Genomic DNA, 22,937 nt, shown 5'->3' with positions numbered 1-22,937 from the left:
TTGAAGCATGATGAACTCTCATCATTGTCAATCATTGTTGTATTTTGGTTCCAGCATTTTGTTAGTTGAATCTAGTTTTTTTTAGAGAATGCTCAAAATATGCAACAATTATGCAATGATGTTCCTTTAGTTCAGAGTTTTTGCCCATTATATTGTTCTCCTTCCCATATTATCTTGTATAGATGTTCTTATTAGAAAGTGACCATGTTCTGATGAAAACAAGTGATTGTAAGTTTGTAACCATTGCTAAATTATTCTGAGTCTCAAAGAAAAGTGGCGGAGTGGTAAACTTCTTTTTCTATTAGAGGAGTGAAAATAAACTTGACTGAAATTAATCAAATTATATTGTACACCAGAGTTCTTTCGTTTTGTTGACAACCTAGGATTTTTTTTGTGGAAAACATGATAGCCAGTAGATATGAAGATTTTCTGTTTTCAGTATGTTTGAAATTTATTTGTTCCTGATTGACTAACCGTGTGTTTGGATTGAAGGAAATGGAGGGAAAAGAAGGGAAGGGAAATGGAGAGATTATGTATCTTTCATTTGGATAACAAATGAGGGAGGAAGGGAATTGGAAGGGAGAGAAATAGAGGGATAAAATTGTAGGAAATTGATCCCTCCAACAATGGAGAGATTTGGAAGGAAAACTCACCATTCTTCCCTCCCTCCCTTCCTTTTCCCTTCCCTCCTCTTCTCCTCCCCTCCCCTTCTTTTCCTTCCCCTTGCTTTATCCAAACACACCTTAAGTGTTCTTTTTAAAGTTATAACACTTAAAAGCTTTCAGTTATTAATCAACTTTTCTGACTTTTGACTATCTTATAAATCTGCTGGGAAGGGATTAATGTTTGTTTTTGTGCATCAGATTCGTCTGATTTCTGAGTTTGCTCTCTTTCCGATATTAAGAAGTAGACAGTTGCTGATTTCTCTTTCATTTAAAACATTCTGAATTAGTAGAATAAAATGTCAGTGGTGTTTTATTTCCTTGACTAAAAGATGAACATCTTTTATTTATCAACTCGCTAGTTGCCACCCTGACCTATGTACTTGCAGGTGATTAGACTGTTCCTGGTGGCGAGTGAGGGGATGATTGTTGCAAAATAGTTACCGGCACAATTAATAATTAATCCATTTCTCTCAGAACAATACAATTTTTTTCTGTGGCAGAAAATGGAACTTTTGAGGTGGTAGAAATTTCTTGTCATTTAGTGTGTATTAAGTTGTGAACTATGGCTACCTTCAAAATACTAATGAACTAGTGGCTGGTAACCACAATTATAGAAAAATTAAGCCTTCAAAGAAGTGTATAGTCTTTTCTGCCTTCATTTTTTTCGGTGGAAAATTATATTGATATGCTTATGATACCTTTTGCACTTAGCTACAGAATAACCAGCTGATTTTACCTTTAGCATTGTTTGTATCTATGAACAGCACTAGTAGAACTTACACAGATCCAAGGATGCAGCAATCAGTCTTTCGTTTGCGTTGGAAACAGAATCAAATGTGTTGGGCTGCTGGCAGCATTTCGCTAATGCTGGAAAGTGGAAACAGAATCGAATCTGTTGGGCTGCGACTGATTGCAATGCGTGTGTTGAGTGTTAAAACATATCTGTGCATATGATAGCTTAGTGAATTACGAAGTATATTACCAAGATTTACGCTACTTAAACAAATTGCTAAAATTGGATCAAAAATAAAACTTTCATCTGCATTCCTTTAAATCTTGAAATTTGTGTGCATTATGAAATTGACCTTGTTAGTAGCTTTTGGTTGGAACTGAATAGTCTGTTATTTGTACTTTCATGCCTTCCTGTCTCATGGCAAATTGGCAACCAAAGCAAGACTTGAAAGAATGATGAGAAGAATGAAAGCAACGGACTGGATCTTGGTAGATTGGCCATGAGTTCAAAATCGACCCGAACTAAACAAAACTATACCCAAGAGAAGTAACTCAATCTTGGTCCAAATCCGCTTGCACCTGACCCAAACCAATTCGACTTTAAAACTAATTTGACCAATATTGATAGCATTATAAAATGAGTTAATTAACAATTGACTCATATATTGCACAAATAGCTTAAATCATAAAAACCAAATTGATTATTTATTAAACAAACCCATTTCTAACGCTATAACATGTATCCTAAATTAGATTTTTCTCCCCTTTGTTGGGATGGAATTGACTCTTTATTTTATTCTCCTTGGTCATTAGGAAAAGTTACTCCAAGAGTATGATCTTACAACACCCCAATCATGACAAATCAGAAAATGGTGCACAAATATAAAGTTGATAAATCCTCCATTAAAAAAGAAAAAAAAAATCATGGCATGACAAGAATTTTGCATTGGGTCATCCACCAAAATAATTATTTATTAATATTATTATTAGTTTGTATTGTAATTTTTAAGAGTTTTTTCTCAATGAACACGTATTATCTCCTAAATAACGTTTTCATATTTTATTACTAAAGTAGGTAGTATTTAGTGATGTCCGGGAAATTAACTCAGTACATCTAAGTTATAAATGATCGATATTATAAAAAAATAGGGAGGTGATAAAAAATAAAAAATAATATAAAAAAACCACAAGAAGCAAAATACTATGTATATTCGAAATCACTAGTGTAACAACTTTGATTGGATAAACTTGGATATCAAACTAACCAACTAAATGGCAGCCAAAAAAAAAAAAAAATCACAAAAAAGAAATAGGCTGGATTATAATTCTTGTGGGGTCCATTTTTAACAAAAAATTGTTAATTTATTTACAGGTTTGCCGTTTCATAAACATATTTGTTCAGAAGATAAACTTGTATATTCCCGGAAAAAAAAAGTATCGCTTTAGTATAGTAATATAGATTTCATTTTTTTTTTTTTTGATGTGTTCGTATTTTTTAAATAAATGTTCATATTATAGGTATGATCCACCTATTTCTATATAACAATTGGTTTTAGGCGGAAATTTTCATCCCAAAAGTCAGGTTCGACTAGGCCAACCCGGATTTTTTTTAATTTTCCCACGGGCCTCAGTCATGCATTTTCCCACTAAACCCGATTTAATTTTGTGGCTTTTAGACCAGCATTTTCCTTATGAACCTTGTCCTGACCCGGCCAAACAGGCTGAAATTTTGAGCCTCAACCCGTTCTGTCCCGCCCTTTGATCACCTCTAGAAGGTTCCACATTGAGAGGGGCAAAACAGGAATATATTTAATGCTGGCAATTGCAAACAAACTTCCCGTTCAATACCTGCACAATTGACATTTTCACCTCCTTCATTCCTAAAAAAAAATCCTATCCAAACAAACACCATTTTCACACTTACTCTTCCCCCGCCATTTTAACACCATCCTCCTTTCATCTCCCTATTTCAGATCTGTTTTTTTCAGGTATTATTGAATTTCTTTTATTTATGAAAATCAATTATAATTAATCTTCATTTTGTTGTCTAGATCCTATGGTTTATGTTACGGAATAATTTCTTGAGTAGTATTCTTTGGTTTCTGCTGCTGTATTTTATAATTGCATGATCTGGGTTACTTTTAATTTTTTTATAGAATGATATATTTTGGGTAATTGTTGAAATTGTATTTATCAATTAATATGCGAAAATCATTTTTTTTTTGGGTAAGAAAGTATTATGGTGTTGAATTGTATGAGTTATAGATGTAATGTCAAAATTCATCATGGGGTTTTCTTATGAGAGGTGAAGAGTCTAATTTTTGAAATTGTGATTTTGATTGTTTATCATAATTTGAGCGGTTTGACAGTGATAAGTTGTATACGCTCCGTTCTTTTGTACTCTCTGCATTCATAAATAAAGTCAAATGGGGCAAATGAAAAGGGATAGAGGGAGTAATACAATATCCGTAGTTATAGACTTGAGGCCGGTGTGGACCAAATTTATATTGGTAAATTTGTTTTGCATATGTTGGAGTATTCTAAGCCAAATTTATATTCTGATAGTAAATCAACATAGTGTTAGTGGCAATGCAAGAGTCGGTGAAGCTGCCGAAGATATCAATATGATTGCGTTATTTTTTTCATTCGTTATTGAAAGGAGAATTTAAGTTGGTGCTATAATCATGTATGAAGTATTATAATTTTTCACCATGTTATTGTTGTGATACGGTCAATATGTACCTTTCCTATCTTATGCCCGATGAATGCAGAGTCATCTTTGGTATGCAAGACATCAAAGTATCATGTTAGTTCTAATTGAATTTTAGGTGTTTTTTATTTTGTCCTGGTCCGAGCAAATTATATCAATTTAGAGGTCTTTAAATTCAACCCTCTTATTTCCCAATTTCCGTTCCACATTAAAATCAAGAGTGTTTTTTTTTTTTGGTCATTCAATCTCTAGGAAGAATCCTCAGAACCCTCTTGCTCTTGTGGAAGTAATTTTGTGGACATTAGTTTATCCATGAGTGGAAGCTGATGACTTAATTGAAGCACATTTTATACTTAGTGAAAAAGAAAATGTTTAGAGTTGTGCAATGTTATTTGCATTAAACCTTTTATCTTTAAAATTCACTGTTGTAAAATGATATAATGTGACCACTCTAGGACATAACTTCGGGAAGGATTTGGAAAGGAGATCTTAAACTCAAAAAGGATTGGGACATTAGCAAGTTTGTAATTCTAGGCTGGGAAGAGGGCAATTCAGATCTTAGATCATCTCTTATAAAAAGATAGATGGTGAGATTCCCTTGGGGAGATTTTTATTATTGTGAGATGAGGCAATATTTTTATCCTGGCTTTCTGCAATTAGAGTGTGAGGGATTATGCTACATTTATTGCTACATAGAATGATTGTTGTCGATTAAGCAATTGCTCATGCGAGAGATGGCTAGACATGGCAGCTTTCTTGCCACAAAACACCTGCCTTCAACAAAAAAAATCTTCTCTCTGGTTGATAGGCTGGCTGTAATCTGTTAAATATTCATATCTGGCTCTCTTGATATCATTTTTCTTCCTTTAGAAAGGAAAATTCTTGGCTATATTCTGGTTTTATTGGAGTAAGTGTTTTCTATATGTTTCCTTGGTTGATTTCAGATGTAATTGTAGCTCTGGCAGAGTAGCCTTTATCACCCTTTTATTGTGTATTTTCAAGAATGCTCCCTATACTCTTGTTTTTGTTGATTGTGGGTAACTTCTCCAAGATTTTTCTCTCCATTCGGTGGTTGCTTGTTTGGTTCAGATAATCAGATTTGACTTTAAACTGAAACTGGTTGGATTTTTATCATGTGCTTATAGGCTAATAGATCATTTAAATGCTTGATCTCTGATACTTGCTTTTTTCAGTGTTGGAACAGATGACCCCAGTTTGCCCATTTGTCAAAGCTACTCGTCCTGATGATGCCTCTTCGAAAAGAAGTGGTGAAAATATATGTAAACATGCTGCAGAACATGAGAGTAAAGCTAAAAGCGAGTCTGTTGATTCTGGCGTAATTGAACCTAAGTGTCCTCTTGGATATGATTCTCGTTCATTCAAAATTGGCCCTCTCAGCTGTGTGCTATGCAAAGCCCTTTTGTTTGAGAGCAGTAAATGTGTGCCTTGCTCCCACATATTCTGCAAGTAAGTTATATTTATTCGTGATCACTACTGCTTTCAACGCCTTTATTTTTAAAGATATATCACGATTATTATGTTACTGCTCCTTTCTATCCTTGACTAGGTTTCTTATTTTGCTTGGCAATCCAGGTCATGCATATCTCGCTTTAATGACTGTCCATTATGTGGGGCTGATATTGAGAAGATTGAACATGATGAAGAAACTCAAAAGCTTGTTGATAAGTTCATTGCTGGTCATGCCAGGATCAAGAGGTCTCCTGCCAGTACAGATGCCAAGGAGGAAGTTAGCAAAAATAAATCTGTGATTTATGAAGATGTCTCATTAGAGAGAGGTGCTTTTTTGGTTCAACATGCCATGAGGGTAAGTTGTGGTGTGAATAATTAATGTCTAAAAGCATGCCGATGGATATTGAACTTGAAGTTAGTCAACTGTTAAGTTTTGACTTTAAAAGTATGTTCAATCATGTACTTTCTTTTGCATTTGTAGGCATTTCGTGCTCAGAACGTGGAAAGTGCTAAATCCAGGCTGTCACTTTGTGCTGCCGATATCAGGGAACAATTAAAGGAATCTGGTAACAAGCCAGAATTGTGCTCCCAACTTGGGGCTGTGCTGGGAATGCTGGGAGATTGCTGGTATACTCTCTCCCTTTCTTCCCCCCTTTCTCTTACTTACACCTCATAGAACTTCACTATGTGCTAGGAACTGCTCATACACTCATCTGGATTGCTCATCCTTTTAGCATCATCAGAAGTTTATAGAAGGCTACCTTAGTTTAGCACTTTAATGGTGTATATTCAATTTTACTAGATAATAATTTTGAAGAAACCTTCATATAGTTTGATTGTTTGAGGAGTGATGAGGAAAGGGCTATTTACAGGGCTATCTAGATGTTTGACAGGTTATGGCTCTGCAGAAAGTTCTAGTTAACAAAGATCAAGGAAGGGTATTCAATGCATGGCTGAAATGTTTGAGATGACTCACTTAGTGTTAACTTGTTCATAAAAGCAAGGGTGGCTTTAATTTATATTTTATTTACACAGCACTAGGGGTAGGCGGAATGCTATATGTGTTGGTCTTTTCTGAATCCTATTATATTGACAATTTCCATAGTCTTTCTTATTGAGAGATCTAGTCTTTGTTCAAGAACAATGTATTTGGTACATTAGAATCATTGTTAGAATCTTTCATCCCTTGATTTAACTAATGTAGTAACCTTTGTACATCTTGTGGGCCTCAATAATTATTTTCTATAACTTGTGGCTTACACTGAGTTCTTCCATGGTCAGATGCGTATGTTGTGGCAAGTTCATATGCAACCAATGCATAGATATGACTGTATTGCTGAAACCTAATTGCAGTAATAAATTTGTTTATTACTTTTTGAAAGTGTGAAAGATGGAAGAAGCAATGACACAATCGTTAAAACTCTAATACATGTATTCACTTTTAAAGCTTTAAAATTCCCACAGTTTTCCAAACATTGTCCTACTTTTACGTGTATTTCCCATCATTCTTGGGACCAAGAAGAACCGCTTTGAAGACATTAAGCATGCAATATTAATTTGTATCATATTTAGCACAAGGGGTGAGAAGAATTCCTTTGACGTGTCAGAAATGCCTGTATCTTTTGTGCTATTTCCTCTGCAGGAGAAGTTAGCGAAAAGATTTAAGTATTTTTCTAGTTAAAAGGATAATGCCGCATACATCTTTGACACTTAATCGCGATCACTGAAGAAGGAGTGGAGGGGATCATTCTCCATGTGACTTTTTCATTTTGCTCAGCTTGTCTTGTCGTCTTTCTCAGTGTCTGCACTATTACCTGTAGAACTGCAATTGTTTACAGAACTTTGGTCTTACTATACTTTTAATGATCTTATACCCATCACTGGGCCCTGCAAAAGAACATAGCTGAAGACTTTTAGGAGGTTGAATAATCTGCGAGGAATAGAAATTGAGTAACGCACTTTGGTCTTACTGTTCTCTTAACGATACTATACCCATAACTGGGACCCATCAAAAGCAAGTAGCTCAAGCCTTTTTAGCATGTTTAATGCTTTGTACCATATTAGGTGTACAACCTCCAAAAGCAACCCTCTGAGAAGAACCTTCTTTGACATGTCTGAAGATTCTGGATCTCCCTTCTTTTTATAGCGCCTATTTTCTTCTACAGGCAAAAGAGAGGGGAAGGGAAAAAAAGTACTTTTCTGGTTGACAGTGTGCATCTTTGAGTCCTGAAGTAATTGAGGGCATCATCATCATCATATATAGGGTAGAATGAGAAGGATAAATGTGCAAAAGTTTTTCACTAAATGTGCATATTTTTCCCACTAAATGTTCAATTTTGATTTTTGAGCTTATAAAATTTTCAATATTCTGGAAAAATGGAGTGTGTGTATATATATATATATATATATATATATATATATATATATATATATATATATATATATATATTAATTTTTTCAATTTGCACAGCTTGTTGTGATCTTTCACAGTGTCCCTTACGTGTCTATAACTTAAAGATTGCTGTTGCACTCATCATTTGCTTATTTTCTTTATGACTGTACTTATTAGTTTTTTATTTTATTTTTTTTCTTTGGCATTTTTAGAAGAATATTGTTATCTTCTTAAACTAAGAAAAATATTCTGAACTCACCAAGTTTATTGCAGTCGTGCAATGGGAGATGCTGGATCTGCCGTCACCTACTTTGAAGAAAGTGTTGAATTTTTGTCACAAGTGCCTCCTGACGATATGGAGGTGATACATTCACACATCATGTGACAGCTGCAAATTTAATCTGCAAATCTTACTGTATTGACACTAATTAATAATGAATATATTATTGGCAGATTATACACACTCTTTCCGTTTCACTGAATAAAATTGGAGACTTGAAGTACTATGATGGAGATCTGCAAGCTTCAAGAACTTATTATTTCCGTTCTTTGGAAGTTCGTCGTAATGCCATGTTAAATCACCATGATAATGCATCTCTGGTTAGCTCCTGTTTCTTGTTGTTGCATATGATGTCTTAGCTGCTTAGTTTATTGAATATTCCTAATAAATTTCTCTTTTGCAACTGTTCTTCGTTGTGAAATAGGAAAGCAGAAAGGGTTATATATTATATCTTTCTTTTTCTCTCTCCCTTTTATGGTTGCAAAACACAGGTTTCTTGTCAAGTGGTGATCAATGAGTGATATAATAACCTGTTTCTTTTTTTTTTTTTTTTTTCCATATTGTATTTGTCTTTATGCTCTTATAACTTATAAGGATCCATGAACACATTTGTGTTGGAGTTAAGCAGTGGTAGCTAATTGGGATTTGGGAGTATCTCAATGTAAATCTTTTTTTGTTAAGTGGGAACAATAAATATGGGAAAGGAAACCTTAATGGCAATAATGAGATCAACTTTTATACCAGCAGTTAAAAAGTGTTTATTTTTTTAACTATTTTTTTTATAATCCCTTGATGAATATGAGGATGCTAATTCTTCTAAATTAAAAATTTGTCAAATGAAATGTGGTTCTAATTTAAAATTTTTCAAATGAAATGCTGCCGTGACAGAACAGCATTTTATTCAACAAATTTTTAGTTTAAAAGAATTATATGTTTTGTCAGAATAACATTTCAACATATAGGAATTAGATATCTAATCCGAAATTTGAGATATTTGATATCTGAATCCGATTCGAAAAGTTTCGGATATTTGAAAATTTTTGGATCAGATATACCGGATATCCTACATCTGAAATATTATAAAATAATATCTAATTTTAATTTTTTAAAAAGAAAATATAAAATAAGCCCAAAATTTGGATATTTGGATCAGAGTTATTCGATACCTTTATTCGATACTCAAAATATAGATATTTTGATCGGATATCCATTATCCGAAATCCGAAATAATTTGGATATATTGGATATCTGAAAATCCGAAAATTGATATCCGAGAAATTCGGATCGGATACCTGATCTGAAATTAATTTTGACCGGATATCCTAAATTATCGGATTGGATCTTTGAATCTTTAGACAGTTTTCCTCAGCCGTACATACAAAAACCCAACTGCATAGCTTTTTACTAGTTACTACCTTCTCTTCTGCTTTTTATGTAGTTAAGCAAATTTTATAATGTTTCTCTTCCTAAGTTATTGCTTCCTGTGATTCCAGACTTTAGATGTAGCAGTTTCTTTAGCAAAAGTGGCTGACGTTGACAGAGGGCTTGGTAATGAAGAGGGAGCTATTTCTGGCTTTCGTGAAGGTGTAAACATGTTACAATCTTTGAAGATAGACGCTAGTCAAGTAGCACTTGAACAAAGGGTATGTCTTCTTGGTCAAGCTCTCCTATTGAAATAATTTTTTTGGTGGTTTTCCTTTTTCGCTTTTCAATTGATACCAAATTACTAAGGCCCTTATGTTTTGAAGGTCAAATTTCATCTGCTTGGCTTCTTTTAGATTGCCAGATTCATGTCTCGCTATACTATGTAAATGCTTGTATATGTGGCAATTTAACCAGAAAAATGAAAAATCTTGCAACCTGATGACTTGCAGTCATTTCCAGTTGAGATGGCTGAACTGTGTAAAGTTTTAATCCTCAAAACTATATCTAAAGTTTATTAGCATGCTTTGTAAAAAGACATGTCATGTAGGATGAAACTCTTCCTGAAAAATACATATTACCTCTATTAAGCTTTTCTCACTTAAAGCCCCTTCACAACTAGCGCTGTTTGAAAGTTACAGAGTATTATCTTATTAAGCCCATTGATCTTTCTGAACCTCTTCTTGTGTATCAATGTTTGAAGTAGTTGGACATGTAGTCAATAGCCTCCTGGTTCTTTAATTCTTGTTGTTTAATTTAGTAGTTTACTTCCATGCAGAAGTAGATAGATAGATATTCTTATATCAAACAAAGCTTACCTTTAAACTTGCCTTGCAGCGACTGTCAGTGTTGGAATTCCTCAATAGCCAAATTACAGAAAATCAACCAGATCAAACCAGCTAGAAGACAGCTCCGTATGGACGAAAGTTGTGACACAAGAGTGACAAGACCTCTGTATGATTCAACTTGGGCGAGTATGTACAATAAAAGCTTATGTTTTTCGTGGAGATTAAGAATCTGTAGTTGATGGAGGTACCCTTGGTAGAACTATGTGAAACCTTGGGAACTTGGAGATGTTATGCCGACAACCCTTGCATGCCATATTTATCTGCTCTTTAGATGATGACGATATCCTTTGTTCACCTGCTTATGTGACTTTGTATCCTGGGATAAAAATTTGATTCTCTAAATTGTCATCGATTGTAAAGAAAACCCCTTTCCTGTACATATAACCTTTATGTTGTAACAAATTCTTCAGTGTTGAAACTTGAAAGTATCATCCTGTGTTTCCTCAATAGTAGTCTGGTCTCGACAAAGATTGCTCCTCTTTCTGTAGCATATTCACCAGTGTGTTATACATCCATGTGCTTGTATTATCCAGTTGCAGCTCTGGCACAAAAAACGAGTTTAGGAACGAAGACAATCTGTTTGATGAAATCATAAGAGGCAAGGTTATTGAAGCTTCTCAAAGCGAGGATCAGTCTCACCTCTTGGGACACCAAGCAAGGTGGTGAAGCGTATGATGCTGTTGTGACATTCATTTCCATAAATTGATGAGTGCAATTTTGATGGAAAATGCATCTTTAAAAGATGCGGGGAGCATATCAATAGGCAGGCAAAGTAGCTGTAGTGGTGGTGGTATATATTTGCTTTGCACTTAATATATTAAATAAATACGAAGTATGTATTTTTAGTTTATTTGATGCTGGTACTACGGATCATTGAATATATCAAGAACAGCAAGTGGGATAAGTTCTTTTTGAATCAACCACTGAGAAAAAAAAAGGTATAGTTTTACAAAATTAAATGTGCTAAGATAATGTGAAACGACCATTTACTCGTATTCTCTCTCTCTCTCTCCTCCTTTCTCTCTCCAAAACCCTAGCCTCCATTGTTGAATTTTAAAGGGGCTTCCATCGATTTTAATCGGTGGAAAGCCCCAATCCTTGTTTATTTATTGTTTTTTTAGGTTTATAATAATGCTTCCTCCTTTTGGGAGGAACTTTTCTCCCTCGAAAGAAAGGGTTTCCGATCTCCTTCGAAAGACAAGGGTTTTTCAACCTCCTTCGAAAGACAAGGTTTATCTCCTCTTTTCGAGGGAGAATTTTCTTAGGTTTGAATCCATGGTAGCAGATCTAATGGATTGTCGTGAAATTATTTCGTTGGTGAAAAAGTTATCAAGTTTTCGAATACGGACAGATGAATCAGAAGGAAAACATCCTCACGGCTACAAAGGATCGTTAGATTGTCTCTCCAACAAGGCTGTAATTTTCAGCGATATAAGCGGGAGATGCTCCGCAGTGCAAGATCTACTCGACGATCGTAGTTTTTATGAAGGAAAATTCTATTTGATTCAATATCTTATGTATTTGTTAACGTCGAATCTCTATTGTAGATATCGTATGACTTTTAATTAATGAAATATTTTTGCTATTCAAAAAAAAAAATGTGCTAAGATAATTTTCCATAAATATCTTAAAATTACATGTATTATCAAAAAATTTTCTCGCAAAAAACTATGTTGTTAAAGTTTTGACCTTGTATTTAGGGAATGACGCATAACAAGAATAATTAAATTAAATAAAAAATATAATGGTAAAGTATAAGAATGTTACATATTACTATAAAATTGAATATTAGCAAAAAGTAACCCTAAGTCTAAGACTAAAGATGGACTATGTCGGATTGAAGCAGTTGGGTACGACAAGTAGGACAAGAGTTTTTGTTAGCCACTTTACACCAAGAAAACAAACAATCCTTGTGAAATTTATGACCACATCTCTGCAAAACCCATATACTTTGCTGTTCGGGTATATCCCATCCCTCCACGCAAGTCGTGCATTCGGTGCAATTTTGAGTTACTTTCTTGGCTCGCTCTAGGATCACTTTCACGGCTCGCTCTATATTCCTCAATTTCGCGCAACTCTTACATTCGAGATCAGGTTCCGGGATGATATTGGTCCTGATATTTATCCACCCTGCGCGCTGCAGTTGAAGGCCGTCATTGGTCCGACGAATTAACTCTAGACGACGGAAGTCACATTTATCAGCAGGGATTTTGTTCACCCCTAATCTTGTGCGGCCAATGAGCCAATCTTTAGTCATGAACCCCAAAGCAGCACAATATATATGTATTATTATGTAAGATTTGGTTTGGGTTTTAAACAACAAATCTTTGCTCAAACAATACGAAAACTGGGTTCGAACCATCACACTTATCAGTCTGAGTTATACGAAAATTCACAGCCGGGATAGAAAAGACTACAGCGTAGGTACGTATTAGCTGAACAAGGCTCTGTGCCCAGATCCAAGGTGTATATTTTACGGATTCTCCCGACTCTAAGGTCAAAACTAAACGCCATCCTTCTTCCATTAGAGTGTTTTGTCGAGCGTTAGAAATAATCAGTTTTTCGACTTTTTTTTTTATTTTTTATTTTTATAGAAGTATTAAATAATGACTCTCTCTCTATGTATATATGTTGCTAAGTTGCTAACTTCCTATTCGTACAATAGATACAAGATATAAATAGGTTAAGAAAGCCATAATATAGATAATGGAATTAAATTGTGTTGAGGATATACGATATATATAAAATAGGTTTTAAAAAAATACGATATATATAAAATATATCTTTTAGTTAGTTTTTTTTTTTTTTTTTTTTTTTTTTTTTTTTTTTTTAATCATTGTGTTGAGGATATACGATATATACAAAATATTTTGCCGTGGTCATCCTAAAAACGACTATCATAACTCATAAGGTAAATAGAAAATAGGCGAATATATTTAACGATGTATTTCACGCATTATCATGGAACAATCGTTGAATTCCTCTGTTGTTTAAATGTTAGGAGTATTATTATGCATGTGTAATCTTTATTTTTTTTTTCTTTACTAGTAGTGGTAGTTTATTGTATGAGTGTTTAAAATTTGTTAAAAAAAAAAAAAAATAAAAAAAATTGTCCGAATTTATTAGTTAAGTGATAACTAATATAGTTATTAATCTAACATCTACATACATAGTTACATGATTTATTATTTTTGCTATTTTAACTTCAATTATTGCGTCCCTTAAAAAAAATGTTCAGTTATTGCGTCATTGTATTGTTAATTAAGAGCTTGTTAAGCAGTAGATAGCTTAGGTTTAATATTTTTGTTCATGGTAAATGGAATGATATATATACTTTCATGTGTTCAAATTTCTATATACATTAGTGATTTAGATAGCACTCTAATAGACAAATTTCTATATACATTAGTAGGTAGCAAATCTAAAGTACGTGTAATGCAATATTATCTCAACAGTTTTAATCTCAAAGCACAATTGAATTTGTCAGACATGTATATGAGAATGCAGAGATTGAATACGCAATCATAATGAAGTAAAGGTAGCATAAACTAATTACATAACCAATGATTCCTTAAAGCCAATGTGCATTGTGTCATGTCTTGACATAGTAGTAACGTCGTTGCCATTAAAGAGCATTAGTACAATTACCCCAAGGGGCAGCAACCCCAAGCGAAGCAGTAAGGGCCATATTCGTAGACACAGCAGCAGGTGGTTGCAGAAGGGCACGAGTAGTAAGAATCACAAGTTACATCCTCTGAAGGGGGAGATGAAGGAGTGGGACCTGGGTTAGAGGGGTTTTCGTTGGTCTTGAGACTCTTGACTAGGTATGATGGCTCCACTGCAATACCACGGTTGCATGGATTCCTTATTTAGCAGCATTTCATAATTAGCTAGAAGTTATTCATGCTTTATACTTATTAAGGTCAGAAATCAAGTTAATATATGATCTTTATTGCTCAATTAGATCCTCAAAACATCAAGTTTATCCTAACTCAATCAACCCCAGTTAAGGGCTTAAAAACAAAATTCAAATCAAATTTCTATGGATGACAGAACTTCACATACCAATAAACAACTTATTTTCACTAATTGAACAAGATTATTAGATAGCTTAATAAACATATCATCAATCTTGCCTTGATTTGATTTTGTAATTAATTCAGGATATCAAATAAAGATTTCCATCCGATCATCATTTATGTTTTCTTATTGTATCTACCTAAAATATCCATAACAATTCACAAATGCAGCCCAGCATGAGAAAGAAGTAAACTGGTTCGCCACACACACACACAAGCATATATCCCTAGTACCATGACACGGGAGTGTACAAGTAGTAAAAATAAAAGTACCTAACACAAACATGTACTTACTGATATTTATTAAGAAATGAAAACTTGAGACAACTTAGGGCCTGTTCTGATTGACTGAACTGAGGTGAACTGAACTGAACTGAACTTATTAGATCTGAACTGAACTAAATATTTTATGAGAGAAGGAAATTAAGAATTGAACTGAACTTATTAGAACTGAATTGAACTGAACTAAACTGAAAATAATCTGAAAAGAATTGGCCCTTAGTCTCCCTTTACCGACGATTCCACAAACTCAAAGTAATAATTTTATTTATTTATTTTTTTAATAGACTAACTCAAAATCCTAAATTTAAATAAATAAATGACCATAACAAAAATTAAAACATTATACAACTAGAAAGAGTCATAACATTATAATAAGCGGAAAGAATGATGTATCAAGTGAAATTTTACAAATAGTGTATCGTAACGTGTAACGTCCATAGTAATGGAAATTTATTCCCAAACCAGTATTTCTTACAAAAATTCCCATTGGAAAAAATTAGAATTACCGTGGTTATAGATGTACGTAGGACTTTCCTTTACAAATGTGCGAACAAATTCATTCAAATTATCAAGATTTATTGCCACCTACCAAACAAGGTATACGGACTAAAGGGAGATTCTCGACAGTCCAAAAACAAGGGAAATATATTTCTACTTAAGATTATTTTTGGCTATTTGAGCAATGTACTAGTGAAATATAGAAAGATTCATACAACAATACCCATTATGGTAATTCTTAACACAAAAAAAAAAAAAAAAAAAAATTATAATTGACCCGTTAAACTTTTTCTATAATTTTTTGTGAGATGTTAATGAAACCATATAATAATTAAATTACCTTGCCAATAATGAACATTTAAATCAATGAATTTATTAACTATTACTAAAACAGAAGTTGCTGACGTCACCATTGCCCACATGTCGCTTTCTCAATAAAAAATTTTCTCTCTTAAATGCAATGATGATGTCATCTTTTTTTATTTTTTTAAAGCTATCATATTTACATTTTTAAAATTTTAAATATCAGAAGATTATACATTACAACTAAAACCTATCAATTTATCGTAGAAAATTGAAATAATTTTAAATAACACATTAATAAATGACCTCCTACATTGAACTATGAATTATACAACGTTGAACAGATACTATCATTATTTTGATTAAAATAAAAAAATTTAAATTACAAAATATACGTAATTCTTATTTATATTCATGTATAATAGCGATTTATTTTTAAAATATGTAAATTTAAAATAGGCTTTATATAAACGTGCATCGCACAGGTTCTAACCTAGTAAGAATATATATCGAGTTATCGACCCGAGGCGATATAGTGTATTAGTAATTTTTTTTAATTTTTTTTTTGAGAAAGCAGAGAATACCAATTCAATTTGAATGGATTCAAAATGATGTTACTGCATGGATCGGGATTATAAATTCTTCGAGTTTCATCTATTAAATAATATTGAAATTTAAGTAGTTGAAAGATTTGTTTTAAATTCTCGAGTTGCAAATAATTAGTTACCAAGATCTGATTATGAGTTATTAAATGGTAAAATGAAAAAAAATGCGCAATTTGAAGGGCTGCTCCTAACGGACCAAACGAATTCCAAATTGGAATTGGGGGATCTTTTTTAATTGATTCTTTGTGATATTTTACACCCTTGAATGGTAATGGGCCTAGTCGAAAACAATTGGATGATGACAAAATTATAAAAAAGGACATTCCTTGTTTATCCCCAACAACGTACGAACAGTTCCTTGATTTTGGTTAAATGATTTTTGAAGTTTTGTCTTTGAATAAATGGAATAAAATGGATTCATATTGGTAGGATCTACTCCCTCTTTTTTTTTTCGGATGATGGATCATTCCTTTTACCAATATATGAAATAGCGGATTTCGCTAAATTGACCTTTACGAAGTCTCGAATCATACCATTTGTTCTTACTTCAACAAAGGAAGTGCGGGCCTCTTCGATAGAAGAATCTTTTTTTTCTTGATTCCAATTCAATACTAAACAAGTACGTACTAATTGAATATTTGTGTCAAAAATTCCTCGAGTGACTTTGCCATTTCCATAAAGGATATAATTGACAACTCGAAGTTGCACATTATCCCTTTCCTGCAAGAAATCCTGAGGGAAAAGTGTTGCTAAATTGATACCGTCCGTTATTTCATATGGGACTACGGGTCGAACCAAAACAAAAAATTTTCTCTTAGTAGGGGTGATCCGTTGGACATGAATCTAATTTTTCAAATTTTGTGAGTCCTTGGAATTTGTCCTGCTTGGTGGGATCAAAATGCCACTGTGTCGAGATATCTTATCTGCCTCCCCAGGAAAAAGGATATCTCCCGAAAAAATTTTAAGTTCAAAATTTTTTTTCCTCTCCATTCGGACCACTCCAGCTACTTGGCTACTTGTATATAAAGTAATCCGCGTATCGACTCCAATGATACTGTTGTTGCGTACCAGTATGGACGAAGATCCGGGTAAGATATGAACTTCTTCAGGAATGAAAAAAAACCGATCGACTTTCATTTGGTATTTTGGTCGAAATTCTTTGACTCCTCGATACTCAATCAAATCTTCTTTTTTAACGATTGAATGCATCTCTATAGTCCCATATTTAGTAATTCCCGAACTTTTTCTTCGGTATCGAGGATCATTGAAATAAGCAAAAATACAATTTCGACGGAAAATTCCATTTATGGGTATTTCAATCGAGATACCGGAAAGGGGCATTAATTCTTTTTTTCGTTCTTGACTCGCTTGAAATGGAATAATGAATCTATTTCGTCGTTTCTTTGCCAATAAATCCAAATTTTTTGCAAGATATATGAGATTACAATGACCGATTCGATTAAGTTCTGAATAATACGGAATCCTATCCTGTTTTTTACTAAAAGAGTCCGGTAATTTATCTTTTACTTGATTGGTAGTGACTGAGGAATTCGAAATAGATATTTGTTCAAAAGAAATAGAATGAGTGTTCATTTGATCTTGATCCTTGGAGAGCGAAACGGGGACTACACTGGATCTGTACGGCTTTCCTGATAATATCCATAAATGGCTTGTTTTTGGTAAGAGATGAACATTACCATATGTAAATTCGGGTGCATGGTACACATCGGTACTCCAGTGCATTTCTCCTTCTGAATCAGAATAAATATGTTTTCTAACCCTTTCCTTAAAATTCAAGGTGGATGTCCCCGCGCGAATTTCAGCAATCACTTGTTCGGATTCAACATATTGATCATTTTGAACTAAAAGAAAACTTTTTGGGGGAATAGTCACATTATGTAGAATATCTTCACTTTCAATAGTGATATATAAGTCGATATAGCATAGAAAAGCAGGGTGTCCATGACGTGTACGTGTAGGATGAACCAAATCTTCATTGAATTATATTTTTCCATTAGAAGGAGCTCGTACATGTTCTGCAGTACCTCATTTGAATACTCCGCCCGTATGAAAAGTTCTTAATGTTAGTTGAGTACCAGGTTCCCCAATGGATTGGCCCGCAATAATACCTACAGCTTCTCCCAATTCAACCAGGTCGCCGTGAGTAGGACTCCGGCCATAACATAATCGACAGATCCAAGACGCACTTCTACAAGTAAAAGGAGTTCGAATGGGTATTGGATGGGTTCGAAGCGTTATGAATCGATTGACAAGTCCAACCCCGATATCTTGATTTCGAGTGGCAATGCACCGTGAACCCATATATATGGTCTGCTAATACACAACCAATTAATGTTTGGATCAATATTTTTTCCGGCATCGTACCGTTTCGAGGATTTACAGAAATACCTCGAAGGGTCCCACAATCTCTTCTACGTACAACAATATGTTGAACTACTTCGACAAGCCTGCGCGTGAGATATCCAGCATCGGATGTTCGTACAGCAGTATCCACAACCCCTTTACGGGCTCTGTAGCAAGAAATTATATATTCTGTTAAAGAGAGTCCTTCGCGCAAATTGCTTTGAATAGGTAAATCAATCATTTGTCCTTGCGGATCCGACATTAATCCTCTCATACCTACTAATTGATGGACCTGAGACACATTTTCTCTAGCCCCCGAAAAAGACATTATATGGACTGATTATTAGTACTTAAAATTATGAAACTTATACTACTTTTTTTTTTTTTGAACGGAAACTTATATTTCTTCTTTGTTTGGCAGTTGGCACAATCATAAACAAACTAAAACCTTAATACCAGATTATCACTAGTAGCATGAAAAAAGTCAAATCTTGGAAATAACCCTAAATCTAAAGAGGCTATATCGCTTCGACAATTAGGACAAGAGTTTTTGTTGGCCACTTTACACCAAGAAAGCAAACAATCCTTGTGAAATTTGTGACCACATGTCTTCAAAACTTGGACACTTTGCTTTTCGGGTATATCCCATCTCTCCAAGTAAATTGTGCATTCAGTGCAATTCATAGCTACTTTCTTGCCTCGCTCTAGGATCCTCAATTTCTCGCAAATCATACATTCGGCATCGGTTTCCAAGATGATATTGGTCCTGATGTTGCACCCCGCGTGCTGCAGTGGTAGCCCTTGTAGGCCGCCATCGGTCTCACGAAATAACTGTAGATGACGGAAGTCACATTTATCAATAGGGATTTTCTTCGTCTCTAAAATTGTGCTGCCAATGAGCCAATCTTTAGTCATAAACCCCAAAGCAGCACAATATATATTTATTATTATTGTGTAATATCTAGTTAGCCGAAACTAACGACACTACAATGTAGGTACGTATTCGCCGACCAAGGTTCTGTGCCCGGATCCAAGCTGTATACTTTAGGGCTTCTCCGGACTCTATGGTCAAATCTAAATGCACACGTTCTTCTATGACAATGTTTTGTTGAGCGTTTTCCTCAAAAAAAAAAAAAAAAAAAAAGGGTTTGTTGAGCGTTGAAAAAATCAGTTACTCAGTATTTGATACTGTATTTTTTTTTTAAAAAATATTGGCTCTCTATATAACTCCCCAATCGTACAATAGATACACGATATGCATTGGTTAGGAAAGCGATACCATAAATAAGGAAATTAAACTGTGTCGAGGATATATGATATATAATTATATATACAAAATCTATGTTTTAGAAGTTTGATTAGAAGTTTACGATTGTTTTACTGTGGTTTCCAAAAAACGACTATTATAAGGATAAATTAGGTAGCGTTATGTGATATTATCAATGTACCGAGTAATTTGATTTGTTATTTTATTCATGTTAAAAATAATTATAAGATAATTTTCTTTTTTTTTTTTTTCAATTTCAAAAATTTATTAATAAATTTTAAAATTAAAAATAGAAAATAAAAATAAAAAACTATTCATCAATGAAAATAACCGTCCATCATCAAAACGAAGTTGCAACAATAAATTATTAACAACAAACTCCCTCAAAAAAAAAAAAAATTATTTAAACAAGGATTAATTAATAAAAAATTAGACCAATTGGTAGTTGGTGTAGTGGTGATTCGTGATTAGGACTACACTTAGTAGGGTGGACCCGTGTTCGATCTCCCATAACAACAAGTAGGAGGGGACTGGAACCTAACCACTCAAAACTGATCCCGAATTTGGATTAGCCCAAAGGGTGAATCGGGTAGAACACCAAAAAAAAAATAATAAAAAATTGGGGTGGTTGTTGCTAAATAATTTAGCTCAATTTAACCTTTATTTTTATTATTTTTTTCGTTATTTATCTCTTTTTATGAGCGTTTGCATAATTTTTAATATGGAATAGTTTAAATTTATTTTCGTAGTTTAAATTTATAATTCTTATTTTTAATGTTTATATTTTAAGTTTTTACTAATAATATTATTTATTTATTTTTGTAAGGAAGTTTTTACTTATAATAAACTCACTTGTATTTGGAGTCGGGACTATTGCCGAAGAGTTTCCTGGTAACCACTATTGCCGAATAGTCCCGACTCCAATTGCAGACAGTGACATGGGATTAAGAGTGAGTGATTTAATTGATCACAATTGTGGCCAATGGGATATGAGCATTATTTCAAGTAATTTTAACAGTGAGGATACGGCGAAAATTCTCAAGATTCCGTTGTCTCCAAGCTGCCCCGTGGACAAAATGTTTTGATGGCCATCTAAGGATGGCGCTTACTCGGTGAAGTCGGGGTATTGGCTTTGCAAGAAGGTTCCGGCTGTTATGCAGTTTATATGAATGAGGTCTGGAAGCTGATTTGGTCTTTGAAATGTCACTCGAAGTTGCATCATTTCTTGTGGAGAGCGTGTAAGGGATTTCTCGCTGTTAAAGAACGGTTGTTCTATCGCCACATTGTAACTGAAAAGAGTTGTAGTATTTGCAATGCCCCTGAAGAGTCTATCATTCACGCCACATTCGAATGTAAGGCAGCAGAAGAAATATGAGCAGCAAGCCCACTTGCATCCAAGGTGGGTGTGGCCCCTGCAAATAGCTTTGTTGAGCGGTTTCTATGTGCTCAAAGAATGTTTCGAAGGAGGAGTTACTCTCTATTGCTACCCTTGCGTGGGCATCATGGCATTGTAGAAACAAGACAATTTTCGAGCAAGATAATTTTAGTGATGTTGATGTTGCGCGTGGCTGGATGAATTATGTGAAGGAAAGTGCCGAATATGCTGTGAATGCTCCAATTGTTAACAATGATTCGAGTACCTGGCGTTGCCCTGCTGCTGGGATGGTCAAGGTGAACTGTGATGCACATTTAGGAGTGAGGACAGGGCTGGGCGTGGTGATTCGGAGTGAGCAGGGTGTGATTTTGGCTGCTGCTGTTCGTGTAATTGGGGCGGATTGGGATGTGGATAATGCTGCTGAGGCAGCAGCCTGCAGATATGGTTTGCAAGTGGCGAGGAGGTTGGGTTTTAACAATGTGCACCTTGAGTCTGATGCAGCAAGTGTAGTGAATGCCCTAAAGTCGAAAGCTAAGGGCTTCTCTCCTATCTTCCTTTTATATGATGATATTTCTAATTTGGCTTCTTGTTTTAGTTCCTTTTGTTTCTCTCATATCAAGCTTGCGGTAATACTCTATCTCATAGTGTTGCACGATGAGATACTAGGGGATGTAATGAACGTGTTTCTCTTGGCCCTTTTCCCAAAAACTTGACAACTATGGCGGAAATCAATCTCTTTTAATGATAATTGGCAGCTATATTTCAAAAAAAAAAAAAAAAAAACCTACTCACTTGTATTGTCAAAAAAATAAACTCACTTGTTATCCGTGTTTTTTCTTTCTTTCTTTCTTTTTTTTTTTTTTACCATTCCTGCCAAATTCTAACTGCTCTCAACTCTTTTGCTCACTGATGCAAACTATTGTTTTGGAAAATTAGTGTGCGGATTTATTTAAGGATATGGTGGACCCTTGCTATCGTGTTACTACAGTCACCTTCGAAACTTATTAGCTTTTTATCTTCATCTCATCATCTGTTTAATAAAAGAATTTTTTGTGAGAAACTACTTAATAAACCTAAAATATTTGAGAAACTATCTAAGAAAAAAAAAATATTAAGGTAAAATATGTAAAAGACTATCTTTGGGCGGATTCCAATCTTGGACCGACTTTTCTGGCATTAACCTACCATAAATAACAATTCGGGTGCATTCGGTGCAATTCCTAGCTACTTTCTTGGCTCGCTTTAGGATCCTCAATTTCTCGCAAATCATACATTTGAGATCGGTTTCTGGGATGATATCGGTCCTAATGTTCTCTATAAGTTTAGGGGGACATTTTGTCCTATGGGTCCAATTTCAAGCCAGAATTGATTTAAGAAAAAAAAAGTGATTGAAAATGCCTCGTTTTGCGTATTCACGCTAATCGAGGTATTTTTAAACACGCAAAATGATGTATTTTCGATCACTTTTTGTCAATTCTAACCTCAAATTGGCTTCAAAGGGCCAAAATGTCCCCCAAAATCCTTAGAGACCATGTGTTTGACATGAAAATCGAATAACATAAAAAATTCCGTTAGGTTTTCGATGGCAAGTGGTGAAAAATAAAACTTTTAAAAAGTTTAATGGTAAAAAACATTTTATGGATTT

At 34.2% G+C, this 22,937-nt stretch overlaps 2 protein-coding genes across 2 annotated transcripts; both read left to right on the top strand.

Annotated features, from left to right (window-relative positions):
* The first annotated feature begins 3,225 nt into the window (after window positions 1-3,225).
* On the top strand, window positions 3,226-10,966 carry LOC145574671 (protein NCA1-like). The gene is made up of 8 exons (XM_081632510.1): window positions 3,226-3,385; window positions 5,301-5,574; window positions 5,701-5,932; window positions 6,059-6,204; window positions 8,243-8,330; window positions 8,423-8,569; window positions 9,743-9,892; window positions 10,509-10,966. The coding sequence occupies exons 2-8, from the start codon at window positions 5,312-5,314 to the stop codon at window positions 10,572-10,574; spliced, it is 1,092 nt and encodes a 363-aa protein (XP_081488636.1). The 5' UTR covers window positions 3,226-3,385; window positions 5,301-5,311; the 3' UTR covers window positions 10,575-10,966.
* A 10,391-nt stretch (window positions 10,967-21,357) lies between these two features.
* On the top strand, window positions 21,358-22,005 carry LOC145575329 (uncharacterized). Its single transcript, XM_081633212.1, has one exon. It carries the CDS (start codon window positions 21,358-21,360, stop codon window positions 22,003-22,005), a length of 648 nt encoding a protein of 215 aa, XP_081489338.1.
* The last annotated feature ends 932 nt before the right edge of the window (window positions 22,006-22,937 follow it).

This window comes from Chenopodium album, chromosome 13 (genome assembly GCF_948465745.1).
Source record: "Chenopodium album chromosome 13, dcCheAlbu1.1, whole genome shotgun sequence".
In the NCBI taxonomy this organism is placed as follows: domain Eukaryota; kingdom Viridiplantae; phylum Streptophyta; class Magnoliopsida; order Caryophyllales; family Amaranthaceae; genus Chenopodium; species Chenopodium album.
Note: the sequence above shows the minus strand (reverse complement) of the source record. Positions and strands in the feature narration are given on the sequence as shown.

Bases quoted from the DNA above. Each gene is read 5' to 3' on its own strand.
- LOC145575329 (XM_081633212.1), top strand. From the start codon at position 21,358: ATGTGCTCAAAGAATGTTTCGAAGGAGGAGTTACTCTCTATTGCTACC.
- LOC145574671 (XM_081632510.1), top strand. From the start codon at position 5,312: ATGACCCCAGTTTGCCCATTTGTCAAAGCTACTCGTCCTGATGATGCC. The intron at 5,933-6,058 runs GTAAGTTGTGGT...TTGCATTTGTAG, and splicing joins TGGTTCAACATGCCATGAGG to GCATTTCGTGCTCAGAACGT. The intron at 8,570-9,742 runs GTTAGCTCCTGT...CTGTGATTCCAG, and splicing joins ACCATGATAATGCATCTCTG to ACTTTAGATGTAGCAGTTTC.